General features: G+C 32.2%; 1 protein-coding gene across 1 annotated transcript; it reads right to left on the bottom strand.

Moving 5' to 3' along the window:
• Window positions 1–623: 623 nt before the first annotated feature.
• Window positions 624–20999, bottom strand: LOC139497796 (ankyrin repeat domain-containing protein 6-like). The gene is made up of 8 exons (XM_071286030.1): window positions 20880–20999; window positions 20035–20133; window positions 19377–19475; window positions 18715–18813; window positions 17977–18084; window positions 11380–11451; window positions 9456–9507; window positions 624–853 (listed from the first exon to the last, which is right to left on the bottom strand). Exons 1-8 carry the CDS (start codon window positions 20997–20999, stop codon window positions 624–626), a joined length of 879 nt encoding a protein of 292 aa, XP_071142131.1.
• Between the last annotated feature and the right edge of the window lie 5192 nt (window positions 21000–26191).

Genomic DNA, 26191 nt, shown 5'->3' with positions numbered 1-26191 from the left:
GTATATTTTCCGGAAATATCCGTCACCGTGACTGCGCTAGTGTATGTTACAACGGATCTATCAGTCACTGCGAAAACACGCTAGATTATGCAAGCAGTTTTATCAGTCACTGCGGACAGAATGATGATGAAAACCGTGTATATATCCGTCAGTGGTAGATAAAAGAGTTATAGGAAGTCCTTTGACAATCTGCATCCCTACATTTTTTGTATGTATAACAGTTTTCCTATCTTATTCAAATAACATCTAATTATGCTTAAAAGGGGGGGAAATTATCTATTTGATGTTGTTCACCTTTGCTTATACTGCGTAAAAGCTAACATAATTAATGTTGCCAACTTAATGCACTAGATTTGCATTTGGCCAATGCCTCTCATCTATTTTCCAACACGTCAAACTAATTGTGAATATTCAAGACCTGAAATCATCGAAATGGAACTTTGAATCAGATCTTGTTAGACCTATGCCTCCAGAACTGAACATCCCCAAACCAACCCAAATTATTGCTCAAAAATATGTTATGTAAACTAGAAACTAAAACTGTTATAAATTACTTTCTTAAGAAAAGAGAAACATATTTAAGCTTATGCATCATACCATCTAATTTATTCCATATGCCATCATCAGACATTGCTTTTTATTTTGTGAATTTCGATTCCATTTGTACTGGTAACATCTTTAATGTCTTCACCAAACAATCGTCTAATTAATGATGTCTTCCCAGCACCTTTCTTCCCAACAACTACTAAACGTATGTCTCTCTTTTTCTCAGAGCCTGACTCAAGTAATTTGAGGTACAAATCAATAGATCTTTTGTCAGCCATTAATTTTATTTCAGTTGGAACCATTTCATCTATAAAGATATTTTATCGTAAAGAGTTTTTTTCATATAGGAGAACATTATAACTTCACTCTATTTTTAAAATTAAGTTTACACATTTCTCTAATTCTTACACGATTTATCCTTTTCCTCACCTGTTGATTATTTTTTTCTAGACCACCTAAAAGGGACAACTGTTTTTGACAATCTATAAATTTGGGTACAGACGTGCGGCAGGGGTTTGATTAACACACCCAATTCATTTATAGATTTATGCTAAAATCCCTACCCATTCATGCATCATCAGAAAATCACAACTCATTTAATATACATTTTTAAATAACACACCATTGATATATTTGACATTCCAAAAGAGTGACCCATACCAGCATTATGTCTGTGTATACCTTTATATAGAAAGTGACCCCCGTGTCCTTGTAATCTTTCTGCATGTGCCTGTCACCAAGTCAGGAGCATATAGTTCAGTGGTTTTCCTTTGTTGCTGTATATCAGTGGTTTTCCTTTATTGCTGTATAACATATTTGGTTTTTTTTGGTTGATTTTTCTGTACATAAATCAGGCCATTAGTTTTCTCCTTTGAATTATTTAACATTTGTCATTTCAGGACCTTTAATAGCAAAATTTGTGGTATGGTTTTGCTTATTTTTGAAGGCTGTAAGGTGACCTAGCTATAGTTCTTTTACTTTTACGTCATTTGTTTTCTGGTAATCATACCACATCTATATCATGTATATATCAACTATTATGCAACAGCAACAGTATGAATGGACTGCTGGAACTATAAGGTAATACCACATCTTCGTATTGTTATAATAATCACGCTTTTTTTTAAATTGTTGACACCACCAATAGCAGGCCCAAGTCTCAACGCCTTGACTTTGCCAAGGCTAAAACAAAAAGTAAATATGATCTTTTCTCACTTCAGAATAGATTGTTTTCATATTTAAAGATATAATAATAAATGTTGATCTGATAACAATTTACATTTCTACAAAACCAAATACTTGAGTCCTTAAAAGAGAGAATGTGTGTTTAAAAAAACAACAACAAAGCACACAATGTTGTGCTAAGCACAGTCGCAAAGCTGACCCCGGTTGGTTTCATTAAAAAAGTCATATCAAATGAAACCAAAGCATGATGTACGCTATAAATGACAAGGCCAACATTAAAAATATCTTTGTTTCCCCTCTCCCGACTGAGGTTGTTAGGGTATGGGTAGGTAGGTAGGCAAATTATTTTATTTTATTCCTTGATATGGTTTTCTATATTGAATTTGTACAAAATTCTACAGGTAAGGCTCAAGTCAAGAAAAGTGGGGTATTCCCTGTATTCTAATTCAGTGTACACCACAGTGTTCTGGTGTTAAAAAAAACAGTATACAGGGACCGTCTTTTTTTTCCTTTTAATTTAATTTAATGAAATCTACAAAAGCGCACATTGACTTGTGATACTAATGCCTATTGATAGCAAGTGTTTTTTAGTTAAAAAATCAAGCTTATTTCAAGTCTAATTTGATGCATAACTCACAACAAAACAATTCCTTTGTTCACCAATTCATACCTTGATCATCAATTATGAGATGACAAAAAGATACATGTATGTTAATCACTTGGGAATTAAAATTCAATGAATAAAAATTTTCAATAGAAGTGAACATAATTCAGTTATGTTCAGTTACACTTGGATCATGCAGCTTGGTCACTTGCTTCCCAAACAAAGATTTGTATGTTTTTTTCGAGTTCTAGAAGAAACGAGGCTTCCCTTTATATTCATGTTTTGTATTTCCTAAAATACTTTTAATAAGTATTTACGAATTCTACTGATGCAGGTATAACATTAAAACATGTCCTTTTGTAATTTTCATGCCATAAATTGAAAAAGGAAATCCCATTTAAACTGGTTTTTTTTTACACCAGAAAACAGGGACGTTCCCTGAAAGCAGGGAATACATGTATCCCACATTTCCTGACTTGTGCCAACCTGTTCAAAGACAAAGTAGATAGATTTTAAAGCACGAGTCAGACCATTTTTACTCAAAAGTCTTTAAGATTTTATCCTTTAAACAGGAACAGAGGTTAGACACAAAGCAAATCAAGATGCACTCAGCGGATTGAAAGATGCTTCATTTTTTTTTTCAAAAAAAGATCACCCTTGCAAACAAACAAATCGTGTGGGAAACATTTTGTTTGTTTTCCTTGATTCCGAATCATGTAGACGCTTCAATGCAAAAATACCTTGATTTAAAACGCTCGTTGACTACAGCATCGGAAAGGTATCCCCAAAACACAACGATCGTTGACTTCAGCATCGGAAAGATATCACCAATAACCAACATAGCAAAAAACAAAATAGTGGACAAGAATGGCCAATAAAATTTTTCGGGTAGCAGTGATTTTACAGGGTCGGTCGTGTGAGGGGAAACAAACAATATTTTATTTTTGGCCCAACTGCGTATTTTTATAAGTTCTAACATAAAAATTGTTTTGATAAAATGTAATGATTAGAATACGACGCCTTTAAACACGAGTTTGTCACCCGTCGAGGCAATTTTTTTTCTACAAAGAAGTTGAAATTTCTTTCTTAACTTCTGAGCTATGCTGAATTTAAATTATGTGGTGAGACTTTTTCTGAACTGGCCAGTGTCAAAGTGCCACTTAATACGCTGTAATAGGCAAATGTGCCACTTCAATCAGTCAAAATTTTCTGACAAAGCGGTTGTAATAGTAATTTACGAGTTACATCCCTTTATTGGCACTTCAAACAAATAAGAATATTTTTTATCTAAGCACCATATGCCGTTATTTACAAGTATTATTCGGAGTTTAGTAAGACGATCATTGTCACTGAACCAGTATAGATATTTGTTTAGGGGCCAGCTGAAGGACGCTTTCGGGTGCGGGAGTTTCTTGCTGAATTATAGATCTATATGCTGTTATTTACAAGTGAACATAATTTAAATAATTGATTCAAACACACTAAATGTTGCGTACATTCGTTTCACATGCATGTTGATATCCATGTTTCAGACACAAAAAAACTACAATGTCAAAAAATGTCTTTCTTTTGGAATTTAGTTCAAATGGGGTTTCATAAGGGGTGACAGATCTTTAGACTTAAAATAGTTTTTTTTTACTTTCAGATACAAAATGTTTGTATTATTTTTTATATTTCTGTAAAATTTATTTAATGCAAGTTTATTGGTTAAAATAGTAGAAAAACTAACAGACAATTTGCATAATTTTAATTATATTTTCTATTATAACAAGACACATGCTCAAGACATCAATTTCTGACTCCAATGGGAAGTAAGAAACAGAAACAGAAACAGAAAATTTCTAAATTGCCGCCAATTTCATTTTCCCGCAGTATAAGGCAACTTCAGAATGGTGGGTGTCTTCCTCCATCTTGGATTTTGAAGTAGCAAATAACAATTGGTCTAGATCGTTAATGAAATGTACAAATTTTGAGAGTAGTATTTAATTCATGTGTTAGACTTTTCATGTTGATATAGAAAATTATTAATGTTTGATTCATTTTTATTCAACTTTGCCACATAAGAGACTTAACTCAGATAGTAGGGGAAATACCTCGTTTAAGTAATTTTTATAATAGAAAGTGTTGTGAATTTACATATTTTAATATGAAGCAAGAAAACAAGTCTTGCGACCCCATTTTTCTTCTGATCTAACAGCATGTTATAAGATCTATCTTCTCACATTTTATCTTAAAATTATATTGTGTTGTTTTCTTTTTATCGCACACAATTGGATTTTCCAGGCATAATCTATAGAAAATCTGTCAATTTTGCACAAACTGTACATGCTGTAGCGTGAAAAAAAGTCTGATGACCCATACTGTTTATAATATTTTGGAAAAAAGCATGATTAACAAGAATGTGTCCAAAGTACACGGATGCCCCACTCGCACTATCCTTTTCAATGTTCCATGGACCTTGAAATTGGGTAATTATCTAATTTGGCATTAAAATTAGAAAGATTATACTATAGGGAACATATGTACTAAGTTTCAAGTTGATTGGACTTCAATTTTATCAAAAACTACCTTAACCAAAAACTTTAACCTGAAACTTCCACTTTCATTTTCTATGTTTAGTGGACCGTGAAATTTGGGGTCAAAAGTCTAATTTGGCTTTAAAATTAGAAAGATCATATCATAAGCAACAAGTGTACCAAGTTTCAAGTTGATTGGAATTCAGCTTCATCAAAAACTACCTTGACCAAAAAATTTAACCTGAAACTCCCACTTTTATTTTCTATGTTCAGTGGACCATGAAATTGGGGTCAACAGTCTAATTTGGCTTTAAAATTAGAAAGATCATATCATAAGCAACAAGTGTAATAAGTTTCAAGTTGATTGGACTTCAGCTTCATCAATAAAGGGCTGCGCTTAGGCGCATGATACGCCCGTTGCTCTTTTAACTTGTCTTTTATGCTTTAAATGAATTTATATAATCAACTAGAAATAGTGTGAGCCCTGTCAAATACAAATAATAAAAAAAAATGCACAAAAAAATTGACACTATTAAGGCTACCTCAAATTTAACTAAGTTTGTTTTCTTAATTTTTCATCCATACATAAAATTTTGTGAAAGTGTTAGTTATTGTCCCAAAATTGGAAAAATCCCCCCTTTTTTAAGCATAAAAATTCATAACACGGAAATGTAAAATCTGAAATTTATAAAAATTGAAAGGGAGCTTACATTAATAGATATAAACAATTCACCAAAGTTTCATGGACATTGGTGAAAGCCTTTTTGAGTTATTGTCCGAAGTGTTAAAAATCACCCTTTTTTTATGAATAAAGCCCCATAAATCCAAAACTTAAAATCTGAAATTTATAAAAATTGAAAAGGAGCTTACATCAATAGATATAAACAATTCACCAAAGTTTCATGGACATTGGTGAAAGCCTTTTTGAGTAATTGTCCGAAGTGTTAAAAATCCCCCTTTATTTATGAATAAAGCCCCATAAATCCAAAACTTAAAAACTGAAATTAAAAAAAAACAAAAGGGAGCTTACGTCAATAGAAATAAACAATTCACCAAAGTTTCATGGACATTGGTGAAAGCCTTTTTGAGTTATTGTCCGAAGTGTTGAAAATTCCCCCTTTTTTTATGAATAAAGCCCCATAAATCCAAAACTTAAAATCTGAAATTAAAAAAAAACGAAAGGGAGCTTACGTCAATAGATATAAACAATTCACTTAAGTTTCATGGAAATTGATGAAGGTGTTTTTGAGTTATTGTCCGAAGTGTGGACGACGGACAGACAGACGGACGGACGGACGGACAGACGGACGGACGGACGGACGGACAGACAGACAGACGGACGGACGGACGGACGGACAGACGGACGGACAACGGTATACCATAATACGTCCCGTCCCGGGCGTATAAAAACTACCTTGACCAAAAACTTTAACCTGAAACTCCCACTTTCATTTTCTATGTTCAGTGGACCATGAAATTGGGGTCGACAGTCTAATTTGGCTTTAAAATTAGAAAGATCATATCATAAGCAACAAGTGTACTAAGTTTCAAGTTGATTGGACTTCAGCTTCAACAAAAACTACCTTGACCAAAAACTTTAACCTGAACGGACGAACGGACGAACGGACGAACGGAGGCACAGACGGACCGAGCCACAGACCAGAAAACATAATGCCCCTCTACTATCATAGGTGGGGCATAATAAAAACTACATTTTGACAAATTATTAAAAAATTCTATGAATTTTAATGAAGACCCCTTAATATCAGTCCCATTGTTGTCTTTAGAAAGTAGCAACAACAGTCGTTTGTAAGGGCTTGCTTTCTGACTGAGCATACCTCCACTCTTGACTCAAAGTATTGGAAAACAAGAAGTAGGTGTCTGACGATCAGAAAAGTGCAAACACATTAATACTCAGAAATAACAAGCAGCTGACCAAATAAAGAGTCATTCTGTTTTGCAGTATTTGAGAGAAATGTGTGACAAAAATATTTGAGTTCATTAAGTTCATTCAAAATATTGAAAAATCAAGTATCTGCAAGCAGGTAGTAAATATCGGCCATGTAAGCCTTACAATCATTCCATAAAATATATAGTTAACCTTTTACTAAAAGTATCTGTGAAATAGACCTAACCAAGAAAACTAAACTTGAACCAATGAACAATGAAAATTGAGGTCAATATAAAATAAAGGAGATGTGGTAGGATTGTCTATGACACAACTATCCGCCAGAGTTCAAATAAGTGGAGAAAAGAAACGATTGGTCACTGCAAGGCATTCAACGATGAGAAAAGCACAAACCATATGTAATTGGGCACAAAACACCCTGACATGAAAAGTTAACATGAACTCTGCCAGACAGACATGCTCAACATACCTTATTTTAAATACATTGTATCAAATATAGATGACTTAATGCTTATAGTACCCGGAAACATACCTTAGAATGAAAAAAACATCGAGAAAAGAACCATATATATGAGGTCAAGGTCAGATAAATCCTGCCAGACAGACTTGTACCTCTAACAATCATCCAATATAAAAAATATAGTTGTCTTTTTGTTTACAGGATCAAATAAACAGACAAAACACAACTTAACATTGACCAATGAACCATGAAAATGAGGTCAAGGTCAGTTGAAAACTGCCTGACAAACATGTTCACCTTACAACTATTCTATAAATCATATATAGGTGACCTATTTGGTACATGATTCGAGAAACCGACTTAACACAACAACTCAACATTGACCAATAAACAATGATAATGAGGTCAAGGTCAGATGAAAACTGCCAGACAGACATGTTCACCTTACAATCATTGTATACATCAATTAAAGAACCTTAGTGAGCACGCTCACATACCCCATGTCCCCACATTGTCATTGGAGAAATTAAATAAGTGTAAGAAAAAATATTGAATAATTATTTCCTGTCAATATACATAGTATGTCCTTATTATCTACAAAATTTCATGAAATTCTGTTGTGTGTTTTCAGAGGAGTTGAGATGACAAACTGTTGCAGAAGTACATTGAAGCAAATAAGTTCAAAGGGGCATAACTCCTAGAAAAAAAATTGAACCGTAATTTCCTGTCGATATGCACATCTACATAGTATGTCCTTATTATCTACAAAATTTCATGAAATTCTGTTGTGTGTTTTCAGAGGAGTTGAGATGACAAACTGTTGCAGAAGTACATTGAAGCAAATAAGTTCAAAGGGGCATAACTCCTAGAAAAAAAATTGAACCGTAATTTCCTGTCGATATGCACATCTACATAGTATGTCCTTATTATCTGAAAAGGTTTCGTGAAATTCTGTTGTGTGGTTTGAGAGGAGTTGCGATGACAAACTGTTGCAGTAGTACATTAAAGTAAATAAGTTCAAAGGGGCGTAACTCCTAGAAAAAAAATTGAATCGCAATTTCCCGTCGATATGCACAACTACATAGTATGTCCTTATTATCTGAAAAGGTTTCGTGAAATTCTGTTGTGTGGTTTGAGAGGAGTTGCGATGACAAACTGTTGCAGTAGTACATTAAAGTAAATAAGTTCAAAGGGGCGTAACTCCTAGAAAAAAAATTGAATCGCAATTTCCCGTTGATATGCACAACTACATAGTATGTCCTTATTATCTGAAAAGGTTTCGTGAAATTCTGTAGTGTGGTTTGAGAGGAGTTGCGATGACAAACTGTTGCAGTAGTACATTAAAGTAAATAAGTTCAAAGGGGCGTAACTCCTAGAAAAAAAATTGAATCACAATTTCCCGTCGATATGCACAACTACATAGTATGTCCTTATTATCTGAAAAGGTTTCGTGAAATTCTGTTGTGTGGTTTGAGAGGAGTTGCGATGACAAGAAACAGGACTGACGGACTGACGGACGGACGGGTCAAAAACATTATACCCTCCGCAACTTCGTTGCATGGGGTATAAATATAGTTGACCTACTGTTTATAGCATCTAAGATACTGACTTGACATCGACCACTTGACCTTGATCACCGAGTCATGCCATGATTGGAGTGTGATCCTTATATCTCACATTCTTAGACTTTAGTCGCACGCGAGACAAAATTATTGATTTCTAACAGCTATTATGTCAGCATGTCATCTACACAATGGCTACCTTATTCTTGGTGAAATAATTCTAGCAAAGTAGAATATTGCTTGTACTATCTGACTTTAGCATTTGGTGGTACTTACTATGTCGTGTATATCATATATTTGGTGGTACTTACTATGTCGTGTATATCATATATTTGGTGGTACTTACTATGTCGTGTATATCATATATTTGGTGGTACTTACTATGTCGTGTATATCATATATTTGGTGGTACTTACTATGTCGTGTATATCATATGTTTGAAAGGTGCTAAATGTATAGCTCCATAGTTTATTATCTATTATAGTTATTAATCTTATTTCCAATGTGTTTATTGGTTCAACTGTATGATATTTTGGAACATCAGAGATTTCCTACCATCAAGCCGGATTGTGTGAAAATGTAGGTTTTAGCAACAACAACAAAAGCCATATACAACATTTTGGAAGCCCAGAGACTATGTATATAATAATGATATAAAGTTAAAAAAAAATACCTTCTATCTTTAGTTTAGCACTAACACCTGAAGATTTCTCTGACATGACAGTCTGAAAAATGAGGAATATGCACTGTGAATATATCTTGACTCATGTCACTTGTAGAACTATTTAAATTTCAAAAAATTTTGCAATGCAACAAGAATATTTGTGTTTAATGGAAACTGTGTGCCAAAACCTGTCTTGCTGATCATTTTGGCTCAACCAAGTTTTATAGTTTTAAAGATGAAAAGCAGAAATGAAAATTAAACAAGAGACTCAAACAAGAACGTATCACTCATGAACTGCAGCAATTTTGCCAAAACTAAATTGGATGTATTGCTTCTTGGTGTTTAACCCTGAGACTGCTGCATTGATTTTATTGTGTCATTGTGCAATGCTGACTAAAATATGAATTATTTGTGCAAATGACTCAGATTTTTCATTTTTTGTGTTTGTTTGTGTCTGCAGTTATTTTTTACCTGTACAGGTGCAAATAACGATATACAAAGGTAAAGTTTTATGATTTAATATATTTCAACAATTCAATTTAAACATAAAACTTTGTAAAACAAGAACATTTGTAATTATTAGATATTTGTAAAACAAGAACATTTGTAATTATTAGATATTTGTAAAACAAGACCATTTGTAATTATTAGATATTTGTAAAACAAGAACATTTGTAACTATTAGGTATTTGTAAAACAAGAACATTTGTAATTATTAGATATTTGTAAAAAAAATATTTGGCAAAAAACTTGTAAAAGTCACAGGTACATGTAATACTGCAGGTATTACACAGGTGAGTCAAAAAAACTCATTAAGGACAAAAAACACGTTAAATTGTAATAAACAGTATGAACATAACACAATGAATGTTACTAAATTAAATGTTCAAAATTGCTGATCAAGCAACTATAACAACTGTTTATCCAGAACCTGCAGAATTTTTACCAGCAGGCAAGAGGATTACTCAATAGTTCTGGCGTGTATGGTACACCTGAAAACATTTTGGTACACACAATGCAACTTTGTGGTCTGGGAGTACTCACAGCCTTCTGAATGAGAGCATTTACTACAGATGTCCTGAAATGTAATGTTCTTTTCTGGTTTTATTTACTGGTGGATACTTTTTGATCAAAATATAAGCATTGATAACACATAAGTTCAGCTTCAGATTGTTTTTTTTTTCAGGGCATCGGATAACCCCAAACAATTTTTTCTCATGTGCCACAGGAATAAGTATTTAATACTCCAAGTTCTGTAAATAGTTCTGGCGACACGTAATAATTGTCCATGTACACATGATGACCATTGTCCAAAAGTCCATACCGGCTCAACAAACCAATAACCACTTTTGTACAGGTTGTGTTACATTTATTTTCACTAAGAATAAGGTCAGCTTGTTTAGAAATCTGCCGTCAAATCCAGTAATACATTTCGTCTAGAGTGACCGGTTGCCATTTTTTTAATGCGGCTTTTTACTTTCAGACCTTCATCGTCATTGGTTTTTACCTTGGCAAATTTATTGGTTTGAAATACAAGTTCATTTATATATATCATCATTTATAAATAATTTTTAAAAATCCAAAGGTTCATTACTTTGCATACCATTGTTTAATTTAGATTCATTAGTAAACAGGGCAATAATTACATCACTGTTCTGACATGACCATCCATTTTGGAGATCATTTGGGAATTCCCTGTCATTCTCTGGTGAAAAGTTAAATATTGGCAGGTTTGCAAGTATGTTACGATTAATATTGTAAAAACATTCAGGACCAAATCCCTCAAATTTGTCTTTAACTATCGCCATCATTGAAGAATTCATTAATTTGTTCTGTCACTACAGTCGGTATCCGCCATTACAGCTCATTTTTCAACAAAAAATATTTTTGTTAAGCATTTGCAATTCAACACCATATCTACCACTATATATACCTGTAAGTATTCCATCACTTCTTTATACTGCCTCCGTCGTGTTGCTGCTGCTACATCATATGGAGTAATACCCTGAAATACAGATAAATTTTTATATTGTTTTCATCTGATAAGGCCACACCAATTTAATTTCTTGTTCTACAGATTTTTGGACTAAAAAATTGGGGCGAGCAAGCGATTTGAAAATTTTAATAAAAAAATATTTAATTTGCAAATTTTTGAGGCGAAGCATCTTCTACTTTATTATGAAAATGAGAACGGTGATTATGTATTGTTTTGTTTTTGCTTTCGGAAACACATTTTACGAGTTATCTGATATTTTTTTCACAAACACAAGCTTCAAAAAAGGGTCAGCTATCAATATATTTTTTTCTTAATGTTTGAAATTATAGAATTTGGCAAAGTATGGAAAACTCTTACACAGACCAATACCTTCCTCACAGATTACCAGCAGGTTGAAATGCGATTTTGAATACTACAATTATTTTTATTTGACAAGATGTGTATTTTGAAGTAACTGCTATATATGCATGTTCACATAGATCAGTGTTTTCTCAAGCGAACAACTATGGACCAGAAATGCATCGCATACACTTTTTATATTATACATTATTTTTTATTTCAGCGCTTCCAATTTTAATATATCACTGAGTATCGGTTTACACTAAATCTTCTTTGACAATTTTTTTTAAACCGTTTCCAAACTGATTATTTTTATGCTCTCGGTTTCAATCTTTTTGGTTTCGTTTTTACATTGATTTACACGTATAATCAAAGTACTGAAGTACTGAACATCGAATGATCGCAAGTTCTTGTGGATGGTCACAAGCACTTGTCTCAGAAAAAAAATCACATTTCTATACCTGAAACTGAGGTTTATGTACAGAGATATATTTTTTTCTGAGACAAGTTCGTGCGTGGATGATGAATAAATGACAGGGAATTCAACCTCACTGCTTTTATATCTGTTATATTGTGGTGATACAAATCAGTATACTCTGGTTTGTTGTTATATATTATATTAATATTTGTATATAGCAGTTACATGTATGTATAATTTTGATCCAATTGTATATTATTCTGTTCTACGATTCTAATAAAAGTGCAGTACAAGTGCAAAGTGGACACTCTTCTATAACAATTCGATTTTTCCAATAGATTGGATTTGAGTAGACATTCATATTTTCCCACAAAACTTTCTTGTGATATTCCTCCGCATGCGTTATTTTGCACTCGATGATATCCGCGTATTTATACAATCGGTTACCAGTCAAAATCGAAATTCAAATCTCTATAGCAACAATACATAGGAATGCCCTCACGGTCATCGCGATGTAGAAATCAATAATCAAGCTATGTTTTGTGGCGTACTGCGAAGATAAAAAAAAAGGTCTACTTTACACAAAAAAAATTAATCTGCACACAGCAGATTGATTGGTTGATTTTTTTTTCTCGAAAGACTAACGGTTGAGAGTGTTTGTAAATTAATACCTTGGATCTACATTGTAGGTGCTGAAGGTTTGTGTGTCATCCATCATATATGTCGGACAACTACTCTCTCTCTCTCTCTCTCTCTCTCTCTCTCTCTTGCTATATCTCTTTCGTTCTTTCTTTCTCAAATTATGGTAAAAGAAAAGTTTCAATTTCAATATTCTTCATCACATGTCACAGGCAATTCTGTTGGAGATTCGAGAAAATAAACTTCATTCTGCCACACTGCTTCTAAATGTAATCATACACATATTGCTAGGTTGATGGCTAGGGATTGTTCTACTAACAGTAGATAAAAAAAAATGATCGTTATCTATTAATACTGAAATGTTTATGACATACGAGTATTTATTTTATAAAAGTTTTTGTTAAATGAGTCGATGCGACAAAAAAAATGATTGCACTTTTTACTGAAATGTTTACGACTTAGGAGTACTTTTTCTCATAAGGTTTTTTTTTAATGTGTATAGCTTCGAATCTTTTAAAAGCAACGTTAGGAATTATATATACTATCTGGCTGAGGAGGATAATTAAGATCTCACTTTTGATCGCATTTTCTTTTTCAATGTATCTTGCTTTTATAAAGTGGGAGTGTGGTCATTAGTAAGTTATCTCTTTGTTATATCTTATATCCTTGAAACAATGCAGATCTATATTTTAATGCATATTAAACGGGAACTTTATTTTATATAGATCAGGAATCAATTTCACAAAACATCGTAAGTTTAAGTCTTAAGTGTTATACTTAAGACTTTCCTAAGTGCAATTCTAAGACAATTTCACAAAGCATATCGTAAGTTTTAATTCTACACTTAGGACTACTCTTACGATTAAATCTTAAGTCTCATCTTACGACCACTCTTAAGATATAGATACCTTAGCAACGTACTTTCGTATCATCGAAGCATGCGCAGCAGTATCTCCCTATGTAAACAAAACAGGACCGAATACTTTCCACGTAGATCTGATGGAAATAACAAAAAGAAGCCACACTATTCAGAGAGTGAGCTTCTTGTACTCTCTGGCACAGTTATAACAGTTACATCCAACATTTCTGTGATTAGGGGAGAGTTCGGGCAAAAACCTGACTATCCAATACAAAATCAAGTACCTGTTGCATGGGCACAGGTTGTCGAAAGGTACAAAACTGGTTTTTTTTTCATTGCCCATGTAACAGTATGGCAAAATTAGGAGAAAAAATGGTCTACCCTTCATTCTAGTGAAAAAGTGCAATTACTTATTTATGCATTTATACATGCAAAGAAATTGCTTCGGCCGTTGAATTAACTAATGCTGATCATTTGGTACATTGCACAGGGGCGGGTCCACGTAAGGGCGTAATGGGCGTACAAAAAAAAAAAAAACTATCGTCATTAGCTTATATTGTATTGAATATGGCAATTTGTCATATTCATTAATTAAACACATACTCTGTTTTCTTTTATACTGATTCCCCTATCCGATGGGTGACTGGGACACCTTTTTAAACAACCAAAACGGTAAGTAAATCTATACATGAAATGGTTGTTTTGTGTGACACTTCCCCAATGGCCATTCTTCATCTACCCGGTGGATACTCACTATATATATGATACCGGGACGGGTATGTTCTGACACACGGGGTTGCATTTTCAGCTAAATTGTTTGAAATTGGGTTAATATGTTTTTTAGTTGTCGTTTGTTGATGTGATTCATAAGTGTTTCTCGTTTTTTATATATAGATTAGACCGCTGGTTTTCCCGTTTGAGTGGTTTTACACTATTAATTTTTGGGGTCCTTTATATCTTGCTGTTCGGTGTGAGCCAAGACTCCGTGTTAAAGACCGTACTTTGACCTGTAATGGTTTACTTTTATAAATTGTGAGTTAGATGGAGAGTTGTCTCATTGCGGCACTCATACCACATCTGTTTATATCTACTAAATTGAAAACAACGTTTTAAACCTATGATTGCGTATTTTTTTATACGTGTGCATGCAAAACAAATTTCATGGTAAAGGGGTTTAAATACAGCACAAACAACATTTTCCCAAAACAAGACCAAAACTGTGAAAAGGTTTATCTTAACAAAACGGGTATTAGTTCAAAATAAGCTGTCGTTAAAGATTTATTTTTCATTTGTCATGCCCATTTCATATAACCTTTTAACTGAATTTAAAACTTTTACCAAAGATTTTATATCCACATGTTAATCAATACATAATTTGAATGATCCGAAGGCAGACTATTTTCACAAATTTGTCTATCATGGAGACTGTTATTATACTTCATGATTTGATGCTAAATTGTTGAAATCCAGGAGCTTCTGACCTTCCCCATGGACCCTATACAAGGACAACCGGAATTATGCCTCCCGTTTTTAAAATCCTGGCCTATGACTATTGAAATGTAAAGTAACGTCTTATACCCCAGAATTTGGAATTTCTCGTTATTGGTTTTCTGCTTGTTGGATCCACCCACTCATTTTAATGTACCGTAGACAATTAATCGAGAGAATTCGGCATCAACCCTAATACTTTAACTATTAATTATACATGCTCCAAGTCAGGAACTGTTACATTAGTGCACTTCACAATTATTTTATTTTTTTAGCCCAAAAAAGGTCCAAAATTTTTTCAGATTGTATTCTACGCCCCCTTTTTCAAATATCCTGGAAACGCTCCTGATTGCATAAGCGACACGTACATGTATGCAGGTCAAATCTTCATCTATTAATTGGTGCCGTAGAAGGTCCACCAGAGTTATGAGCGAGGATTTCTTGGCAAATAATAGAAAGCTCAGGGTTAGAATTTATAAAACAGAAATGGTAAACTGGCAAATATTCATGTTTATTTCAAACGCAGAGAGGTACAACCGGCACCCTTAGCCAAAAATAAATCTTCTTTTTTCTTTCTGTGCCTTCGGACTTTATGTTTTGAATTGTAGGTAAACTTTCTATATTTGGTATTTATTCTATAAATGTTGGTCCAACGTGGTACAAATCATGTAATGCAGGAATATAGTATTTGGGAGTTGGACAATTTCTTATTTTAAGGCGGGGACTCCAAGTAGACAACAGCATGTGTAATTAACGGCAGGGTAGATTTTATTTTTGAATAAAGAGAGTTGCCCGTCCTGTACATGGATTAATCGAATAGAAAGCAATATTAAATTGGAACGTCTCATTCAAGGGATGAAAATGGAGGGAGCAAAAGGATGTGTTCCAAACGGAATATTTGTATCTTATGAACTCTAAATATTTACTGTTTAATCTTCATTATGAAATCCACAATATATATGATGCAAAATTGTAGATTTATTTTCCTGATATACATTAAGGTGCTAATATGTGTATGCGTTGGCCCTTGAATTGGAAAACGGTAGCGGTTTATTATCTCGGCATCTGTATACATATCTAGTGGGGTCATACGGTCTCTACATATGCTTTCTCTGTACGTAAGTGGCGTATAAAGAAAAAAATTGGCAACGCTGCAATCATTTTATAAATACTTAAGATAATCGTATAAGAGTGGTCGTAAGTATTTCTTAGACACTTAAGTGTGGATAGAGGCACTCCTAAGTTTACGATCAAAGTTGGTCGTAAGTTTTGACGTAAGTTCTTTTGTGAAATTGGTTTTTGACTTAAGACTTGACGTAAGTGTAATCTTAGACTTACGATGTTTTGTGAAATTGGCCCCAGACCATTTCAAGAAATTATGTTATGCCAAATATGCAAGAAAAGTCTTATCAATTTAACGTTATTATAACGCGAACGTCAAATTACGGTTACAGGGACATGTCATTGGACATCTAAGATCGTTTCGGATTTTCTACCTGCAACTCAAACAAATATACATATCATATCATTTTAAAGGAAATTAAATGTATTTTCTATTCATATCTACAGTTAACAGGTGTTAAAAATTTGAGATAAAGTAGAATTTTGTTTGATAAAAAGCCTCTGAATTATTCTTTGTGTTATTTTGTCCATCGGGACATTTTATTGGACACGGGAAAAATGACGATGTTTTTAAAATAAGACCGCAGTTACATAATGATGACTTCAGATAGCTTCTTCAGGACATGTTTAATTTTTCTGATATTATTAAAATCCATGTTCGTCCGTTATATCTTGTGAAAGTGAAGACAGAAAATTTTTTTAAGGGTTGAGCAGCTAATTGGGACATTTTTTCTCTTTTTTATTTAAACTCTTCTGACGATCTTCCTTCTCTCACAGTTAAAAACGTTTATTACTTCATTTAACGTTAAATGTATACAATACAGTTGTAAAATTTTAAACCATTCTACTCACTTATGAATCCGCACTGGGATTTCAAAGACGCACATAAAACAAAATTGTAACAGCGGGACACCCTTGAAATGACGTTTTAGTCATCGAAATGAGCAAAGTTTTTCATTAAAAAATAGACAAAGCACAAAATCATCTATGTAATTGATTTCTATGGTTTATTTCCTTTCGAATGATATGCAGAACATGGATGTTTGTTGTATAGGATAAGAACTTGAATTTAAATAACCCGCCTTCTAACCCATATTTCCAAAGTGACACCAATATCGTGCGCAACGTCACTGTTATTTTACAGCATTTTATAGTTTTTAGTGTTATCATTGATATGGTTTAAATAAGGAAATAAATAAAGGATGACAAAGATGATAGGTATCTCTTCCACTAGCTATAGACAATTTGATTACAGGAATTGGAAAAAAAACTATAGTCTTTATAGGATCATCTCTTTCAAATTATTTTCAAAGTGCCAACACAATATAAAATTATTAAACAATTTTTATTTCCTCCTTATTGAACATACAAATATTGTCTAGTAATTAGTCTTTGTTATAATTGTCATGACAACGGATTGGTGTAAGTTTTGTTTGACAATTTGTTTGTTTACACTGACTTTAATTACAGCCAGTATGATAGTCTATGTTCTTGAGTTTTATAGTAAAATTTAGCCATTCAAGTCTATATAACTTTTTCATATTTTAAGTCCAATTTAAATAATCATATGACTTTTAACTATAGCCTTTACACAGAATCCAACCATATCTTATACATCATTTTAGTGATTCATTACTTAATAGTTGAACAATGGGCTATAAAATATTACCTCACGTGTTGTAACCAAGGGACTGGCACCTCCTTGTTCTACCAGACATCTTGTGATCTGTAGATATCCCTCTCTAGCAGCCCAATGTAAAGCTGTGTATCCATCTCTCTATAATATAACCAAATAACATGTAAATATTATGTACAATACTTTGTTGTCAATATCAATAATATACAACATATCCTACAACTGACATTAAAACTTGTCTGATAAACTGGACAATGTTTTGTAATATATATAAACAAAATATATATCACATGAATCAGTGGTCAAAACTGAATAAAATGACCAGTCACATTTTGTATTTATATTGTATATAAAACAATAAATAAACATGTTTTGTTGTGAAATGTCAAAACTTCCATTAAACCTGATATCTTAAAAAAAAACAATTTTTTTTAAGAAATGTGTAAAATAATTATATCAATGGATTCAGTAGAACAAAACAAGCAAAATGAGACCCCACTTTATATGATTCTTACAAATATTTGTTCATTAAAACTGTCTAATTAACAACAGGAATTAGTGTAGATTCAGTATAATTATTCATTTTAATAAAATATTTTTTTTAAGAAACATGAAAAGGAGTAATATTTTCTAATTCAGAACAATAATACGAGTAAAATGAGACCCCACTTTATATAATTATTACACATATTTGTTCATTAACCTGTCTAATTAACAACATGATTTAGTGTAGATTAATAGTAATGTGATCAGACTAAGTAGATAACATACTGATGTGATGTCGATCTTACATCCTCTATCAATGAGATGTCTACAGACCTCCAGGTGTCCATTCACGGCAGCAATTATTAATGCTGTATATCCACTACCCTGGAATAATACAACTGACATCAAAACTTGTCTGATAAACTGGACAATGTTGTGTAATAAATATAAATAAAATATATATCACATGAATCAGTGGTCAAAACTGAATAAAATGACCAGTCACACTTGTATTTATATTGTATATAAACAACAAATAAACATGTTTTGTTGTGAAATGTCAAAACTTCCATAAAACCTGATATTTAAAAAAAAAAAACAATTTTCAAGAAATGTGTAAAATAATTATATCAATGGATTCAGTAGAACAAAACAAACAAAATGAGACCCCACTTTACATGATTCTTACAAATATTTGTTTATTAAAACTGTCTGATTAACAACAGGAATTAGTGTAGATTCAGTATAATTGATCATTTTAATAAAAAAAAAATTTTTTAAGAAACATGAAAAGGAGGAATATTTTCTGATTCAGAACAATAATACGAGTAAAATGAGACCCCACTTGATATAATTATTACAAATATTTGTTCATTAAACTTGTCTAATTAACAACATGATTTAGTGTAGATTAATAGTAATGTGATCAGACTAAGTAGATAACATACATTTGTGATGTGGATCTTACATCCTGTATCAATGAGGAGTTTACAGATCTCCAGGTGTCCATACAAGGCAGCCAACATTAATGCTGTCCGTCCACTACCCTGGAATAATACAACTGACATCAAAACTTGTCTGATAAACTGGACAATGTTGTGTAATAAATATAAACAAAATATATATCACATGAATCAGTGGTCAAAACTGAATAAAATGACCAGTCACACTTGTATTTATATTGTATATAAACAATAAATAAACATGTTTTGTTGTGAAATGTCAAAACTTCCATTAAACCTGATATCTTGAAAAAAAAATTTTTTCAAGAAATGTGTAAAATAATTATATCAATGGATTCAGTAGAACAAAACAAGCAAAATGAGACCCCACTTTATATGATTCTTACAAATATTTGTTCATTAAAACTGTCTGATTAACAACAGGAATTAGTGTAGATTCAGTATAATTGATCATTTTAATAAAAAAAAATTTTTAAGAAACATGAAAAGGAGGAATATTTTCTAATTCAGAACAATAATACGAGTAAAATGAGACCCCACTTGATATAATTATTACAAATATTTGTTCATTAAACCTGTCTAATTAACAACATGATTTAGTGTAGATTAATAGTAATGTGATCAGACTAAGTAGATAACATACATCTGTGATGTCGATCTTACATCCTCTATCAATGAGGAGTCTACAGATCTCCAGGCGTCCCCACCTGGCAGCAGACATTAATGCTGTCCATCCTTCTACCTGGAATAATACAACTGACATCAAAACTTGTCTGATAAACTGGACAATGTTGTGTAATAAATATAAACAAAATATATATCACATGAATCAGTGGTCAAAACTGAATAAAATGACCAGTCACACTTGTATTTATATTGTATATAAACAATAAATATAAACAAAATATATATCACATGAATTAGTGGTCAAAACTGAATAAAATGACCAGTCACACTTGTATTTATATTGTATATAAACAATAAATATAAACAAAATATATATCACATGAATTAGTGGTCAAAACTGAATAAAATGACCAGTCACACTTGTATTTATATTGTATATAAACAAACAATAAACATGTTTTGTTGTGAAATGTCAAAACTTCCATTAAACCTGATAACTTAAAAAAAATTTTTTTTCAAGAAATGTGTAAAATAATTATATCAATGGATTCAGTAGAACAAAACAAACAAAATGAGACCCCACTTTATATGATTCTTACACATATTTGTTGGTTAAAACTGTCTAATTAACAACAGGAATTAGTGTAGATTCAGTATAATTGTTCATTTTAATAAAATATTTTTTTTAAGAAACATGAAAAGGAGTAATATTTTCTAACTCGTATTATTGTATATGAGTAAAATGAGACCCCACTTTTAATATATAATTATTACAAATATTTGTTCATTAAACCTGTTTTATTAACAACATGATTTAGTGTAGATTAATAGTAATGTGATCAGACTAAGTAGATAACATACATTTGTGATGTCGATCTGACATCCTGTATCAATGAGAAGTCTACAGATCTCCAGGTGTCCTCCAATGGCAGCCCACATTAATGCTGTCCGTCCTAACAACTGGAATAATACAACTGACATCAAAACTTGTCTGATAAACTGGACAATGTTGTGTAATAAATATAAACAAAATATATATCACATGAATCAGTGGTCAAAACTGAATAAAATGACCAGTCACACCTGTATTTATATTGATCATAAACAACAAATAAACAACTGTTTTTTTGTTGTGAGATGTCAAAACTTCCATGTTAATTTTTTTTTGTTTTTTTTTTTTAAGAAATGAACAAAATATTTATATCAATGGATTCATTACAATTCTCTGAGTAAAATGACATCTCACTTTATATAATTCTAACAAGTATTTGTTAATATAATGTGTCTGATTAACATGATTCAGAATAATGATCAATTTTTTAAAAAGTAACTTTTTCAAAGAAATATGAAAAATAGTTACATTTCCTGATTTAGCACTAGGAGACAAACAAAATGAGACCCCACTTTATATGATTCTTACAATTATTTGTTGTCCATTCAACCTGTTTACTTAACAACACAATTTTGTATATATTAAGGAATGTGGTCGAAGTGAAGCAATAACATACATGTGTGATATTTGTATTACACCCGCTGTAAAACCTTGGTGTAAAAAATGTTCTTGTAAATATTCAAATTAAGAACTTTATCAACTATAATTCAAAACAAACAAAAACAATTAATGAGAGAAAAAAAATATCTTTACGTACTTTTTTTTCTCTCTTTTAAACTGTTAAATTAAAAACAGATTTTGATTTAATATCGAATTCAGTATAATGATATAAATATCAGTTTCCATACAGATATATTATTATATTATGTTCAGAAGTAACTTGTAGTTATGTGTTTTATACTGCTAATGTACAATCTGTTATGTTCTGAAGTAACTTGCAGTTGTATATTTTATACTGCTGATGTACAATCTGTTATGTTCTGAAGAAACTTGTAGTTGTATATTTTATACTGCAGGTGTACAATCTGTTACGTTCTGAAGTAACTTGTATTTGTATGTTTATACTGCTGGTGTACAATCTGTTATGTTCTGAAGTAACTTGTGGTTGTGTGTTTTATTCTGCTAATGTGCAATCTGTTATGTTCTGAAGTAACTTGTGGTTGTGTGTTTTATTCAGCTAGTGTACAATCTGTTATGTTCTGAAGTAACTTGTGGTTGTGTGTTTTATACTGCTAATGTACAATCTGTTATGTTCTGAAGTAACTTTTGGTTGTGTGTTTTATTCTGCTAGTGTACAATCTGTTTTGTTCTGACGTAACTTGTGGTTGTGTGTTTTATACTGCTAATGTACAATCTGTTATGTTCTGAAATAACTTGTGGTTGTGTGTTTTATACTGCTAATGCACAATCTGTTATGTTCTGAAGTAACTTGTGGTTGTGTGTTTTATACTGCTAGTGTACAATCTGTTATGTTCTGACGTAACTTTTTGTTGTGTGTTTTATACTGCTAGTGTACAATCTGTTTTGTTCTGACATAACTTGTGGTTGTGTGTTTTATACTGCTAATGCACAATCTGTTATGTTCTGAAGTAACTTGTGGTTGTGTGTTTTATACTGCTAGTGTACAATCTGTTATGTTCTGAAGTAACTTGTGGTTGTGTGCTTTATTCTGCTAATGTACAATCTGTTATGTTCTGAAGTAACTTGTGGTTGTGTGTTTTATTCAGCTAGTGTACAATCTGTTATGTTCTGAAGTAACTTGTGGTTGTGTGTTTTATTCTGCTAATGTACAATCTGTTTTGTTCTGACGTAACTTGTGGTTGTGTGTTTTATACTGCTAATGTACAATCTGTTATGTTCTGAAGTAACTTGTGGTTGTGTGTTTTATACTGCTAATATACAATCTGTTATGTTCTGAAGTAACTTGTGGTTGTGTGTTTTATACTGCTAATGCACAATCTGTTATGTTCTGAAGTAACTTGTGGTTGTGTGTTTTATACTGCTAGTGTACAATCTGTTATGTTCTGAGGTAACTTGTGGTTGTGTGTTTTATACTGCTAATGTACAATATGTTATGTTCTGAAGTAACTTGTGGTTGTGTTTTATACTGCTAATGTACAATCTGTTATGTTCTGAAGTAACTTGTGGTTGTGTGATTTATACTGCTAGTGTACAATCTGTTATGTTCTGAGGTAACTTGTGGTTGTGTGTTTTATACTGCTAGTGTACAATCTGTTATGTTCTGAAGTAACTTGTGGTTGTGTGTTTTATACTGCTAATGTACAATCTGTTATGTTCTGAAGTAACTTGTGGTTGTGGTTGTGTGTTTTATACTGCTAATGTACAATCTGTTATGTTCTGAAGTAACTTGTGGTTGTGTGTTTTATACTGCTAATGTACAATCTGTTATGTTCTGAAGTAACTTGTGGTTGTGTGTTTTATACTGCTAGTGTACAATCTGTTATGTTCTGAGGTAACTTGTGGTTGTGTGTTTTATACTGCTAGTGTACAATCTGTTATGTTCTGAAGTAACTTGTGGTTGTGTGTTTTATACTGCTTGTGTACAATCTGTTTTGTTCTGACGTAACTTGTGGTTGTGTGTTTTATTCTGCTAATGTACAATCTGTTATGTTCTGAAGTAACTTGTGGTTGTGTGTTTTATTCAGCTAGTGTACAATCTGTTATGTTCTGAAGTAACTTGTGGTTGTGTGTTTTATACTGCTAATGTACAATCTGTTATGTTCTGAAGTAACTTGTAGTTGTGTGTTTTATACTGCTAGTGTACAATCTGTTATGTTCTGAAGTAACTTGTGGCTGTGTGTTTTATACTGCTAATGTACAATCTGTTATGTTCTGAAGTAACTTGTGGTTGTGTGTTTTATTCTGCTAATGTACAATCTGTTATGTTCTGAAGTAACTTGTGGTTGTGTGTTTTATTCAGCTAGTGTACAATCTGTTATGTTCTGAAGTAACTTGTGGTTGTGTGTTTTATTCTGCTAATGTACAATCTGTTATGTTCTGAAGTAACTTGTGGTTGTGTGTTTTATTCAGCTAGTGTACAATCTGTTTTGTTCTGACGTAACTTGTGGTTGTGTGTTTTATACTGCTAATGTACAATCTGTTATGTTCTGAAGTAACTTGTGGTTGTGTGTTTTATACTGCTAATGCACAATCTGTTATGTTCTGAAGTAACTTGTGGTTGTGTGTTTTATACTGCTAGTGTACAATCTGTTATGTTCTGACGTAACTTTTTGTTGTGTGTTTTATACTGCTAGTGTACAATCTGTTTTGTTCTGACATAACTTGTGGTTGTGTGTTTTATACTGCTAATGCACAATCTGTTATGTTCTGAAGTAACTTGTGGTTGTGTGTTTTATACTGCTAGTGTACAATCTGTTATGTTCTGAAGTAACTTGTGGTTGTGTGTTTTATTCTGCTAATGTACAATCTGTTATGTTCTGAAGTAACTTGTGGTTGTGTGTTTTATTCAGCTAGTGTACAATCTGTTATGTTCTGAAGTAACTTGTGGTTGTGTCTTTTATACTGCTAATGTACAATCTGTTATGTTCTGAAGTAACTTGTGGTTGTGTGTTTTATTCTGCTAATGTACAATCTGTTTTGTTTTGACGTAACTTGTGGTTGTGTGTTTTATACTGCTAATATACAATCTGTTATGTTCTGAAGTAACTTGTGGTTGTGTGTTTTATACTGCGAATGCACAATCTGTTATGTTCTGAAGTAACTTGTGGTTGTGTGTTTTATACTGCCAATGTACAATATGTTATGTTCTGAAGTAACTTGTGGTTGTGTGTTTTATATGGCTAATGTACAATCTGTTATGTTCTGAAGTAACTTGTGGTTGTGTCTTTTATACTGCTAATGCACAATCTGTTATTTTCTTAAGTAACTTGTGGTTGTGTTTTATACTGCTAATGTACAATCTGTTATGTTCTGAAGTAACTTGTGGTTGTGTGTTTTATACTGCCAATGTACAATCTGTTATGTTATGAAGAAACTTGTGGTTGTGTGTTTTATACTGCTGGTGTACAATTTGTTATGTTCTGAAGTAACTTGTAGTTGTGTGTTTTATACTGCTAATGTACAATCTGTTATGTTCTGAAGTAACTTGTGGTTGTGTGTTTTATACTGCTAATGCACAATTTGTTATGTTCTGAAGTAACTTGTGGTTGTGTGTTTTATACTGCTAATGTACAATCTGTTATGTTCTGAAGTAACTTGTGGTTGTGTGTTTTATACTGCTAATGTACAATCTGTTATGTTCTGAAGTAACATGTAGCTATGTGTTTTATACTGCTTATGTACAATCTGTTATGTTCTGAGGTAACTTGTAGTTGTATATTTTATACTGCTTGTGTACAATCTGTTATGTTCTGAGGTAACTTGTGGTTGTGTGTTTTATACTGCTAATGTACAATCTGTTATGTTCTGAAGTAACATGTAGCTATGTGTTTTATACTGCTTATGTACAATCTGTTATGTTCTGAGGTAACTTGTAGTTGTATATTTTATACTGCTTGTGTACAATCTGTTTTGTTCTGAGGTAACTTGTAGTAATGTGTTTTATACTGCTTATGTACAATCTGTTATGTTCTGAGGTAACTTGTAGTTATGTGTTTTATACTGCTTATGTACAATTTGTTTTGTTCCGAAGTAATTTGTAGTTGTGTGTTTTATACTGCTTATGTACAATCTGTTATGTTCTGAGGTAACTTGTAGTTTTATATTTTATACTGTTGGTGTACAATTTGTTATGTTCTGAGGTAACTTGTAGTTATGTGTTTTATACTGCTTATGTACAATCTGTTATGTACTGAGGTAACTTGTAGTTATGTGTTTTATACTGCTTATGTACAATCTGTTATGTTCTGAGGTAATTTGTAGTTGTGTGTTTTATACTGCTTATGTACAATCTGTTATGTTCTGAGGTAACTTGTAGTTGTATATTTTGTACTGCTTGTGTGCAATTTGTTATGTTCTGAGGTAACTTGTAGTTATGTGTTTTATACTGCTTATGTACAATCTGTTATGTTCTGACGTAACTTGTGGTTGTGTGTTTTATACTGCTGGTGTACAATCAATTATGTTCTGAAGTAACTTGTATTTGTATGTTTATACTGCTTATGTACAATGTGTTATGTTCTGAAGTAACTTGTGGTTGTGTGTTTTATACTGCTAATGTACAATCTGTTATGTTCTGAAGTAACATGTAGCTATGTGTTTTATACTGCTTATGTACAATCTGTTATGTTCTGAGGTAACT

Source organism: Mytilus edulis, chromosome 12 (genome assembly GCF_963676685.1).
Source record: "Mytilus edulis chromosome 12, xbMytEdul2.2, whole genome shotgun sequence".
NCBI lineage: Eukaryota > Metazoa > Mollusca > Bivalvia > Mytilida > Mytilidae > Mytilus > Mytilus edulis.
Note: the sequence above shows the minus strand (reverse complement) of the source record. Positions and strands in the feature narration are given on the sequence as shown.

What these genes read in the sequence shown, in the direction of transcription:
- LOC139497796 (XM_071286030.1), bottom strand. Translation starts at nt 20,999, where the DNA reads ATGTCAGTTGTATTATTCCAGTTGTTAGGACGGACAGCATTAATGTGG. An exon ending in GTAAGATCGACATCACATCA is followed by an intron (nt 18,085 to 18,714) that starts GTATGTTATCTA and finishes GTTATATTATAG; the next exon opens with AGAGATGGATACACAGCTTT. An exon ending in TGCTAAACTAAAGATAGAAG is followed by an intron (nt 854 to 9,455) that starts GTATTTTTTTTT and finishes ATATCTTTATAG; the next exon opens with ATGAAATGGTTCCAACTGAA.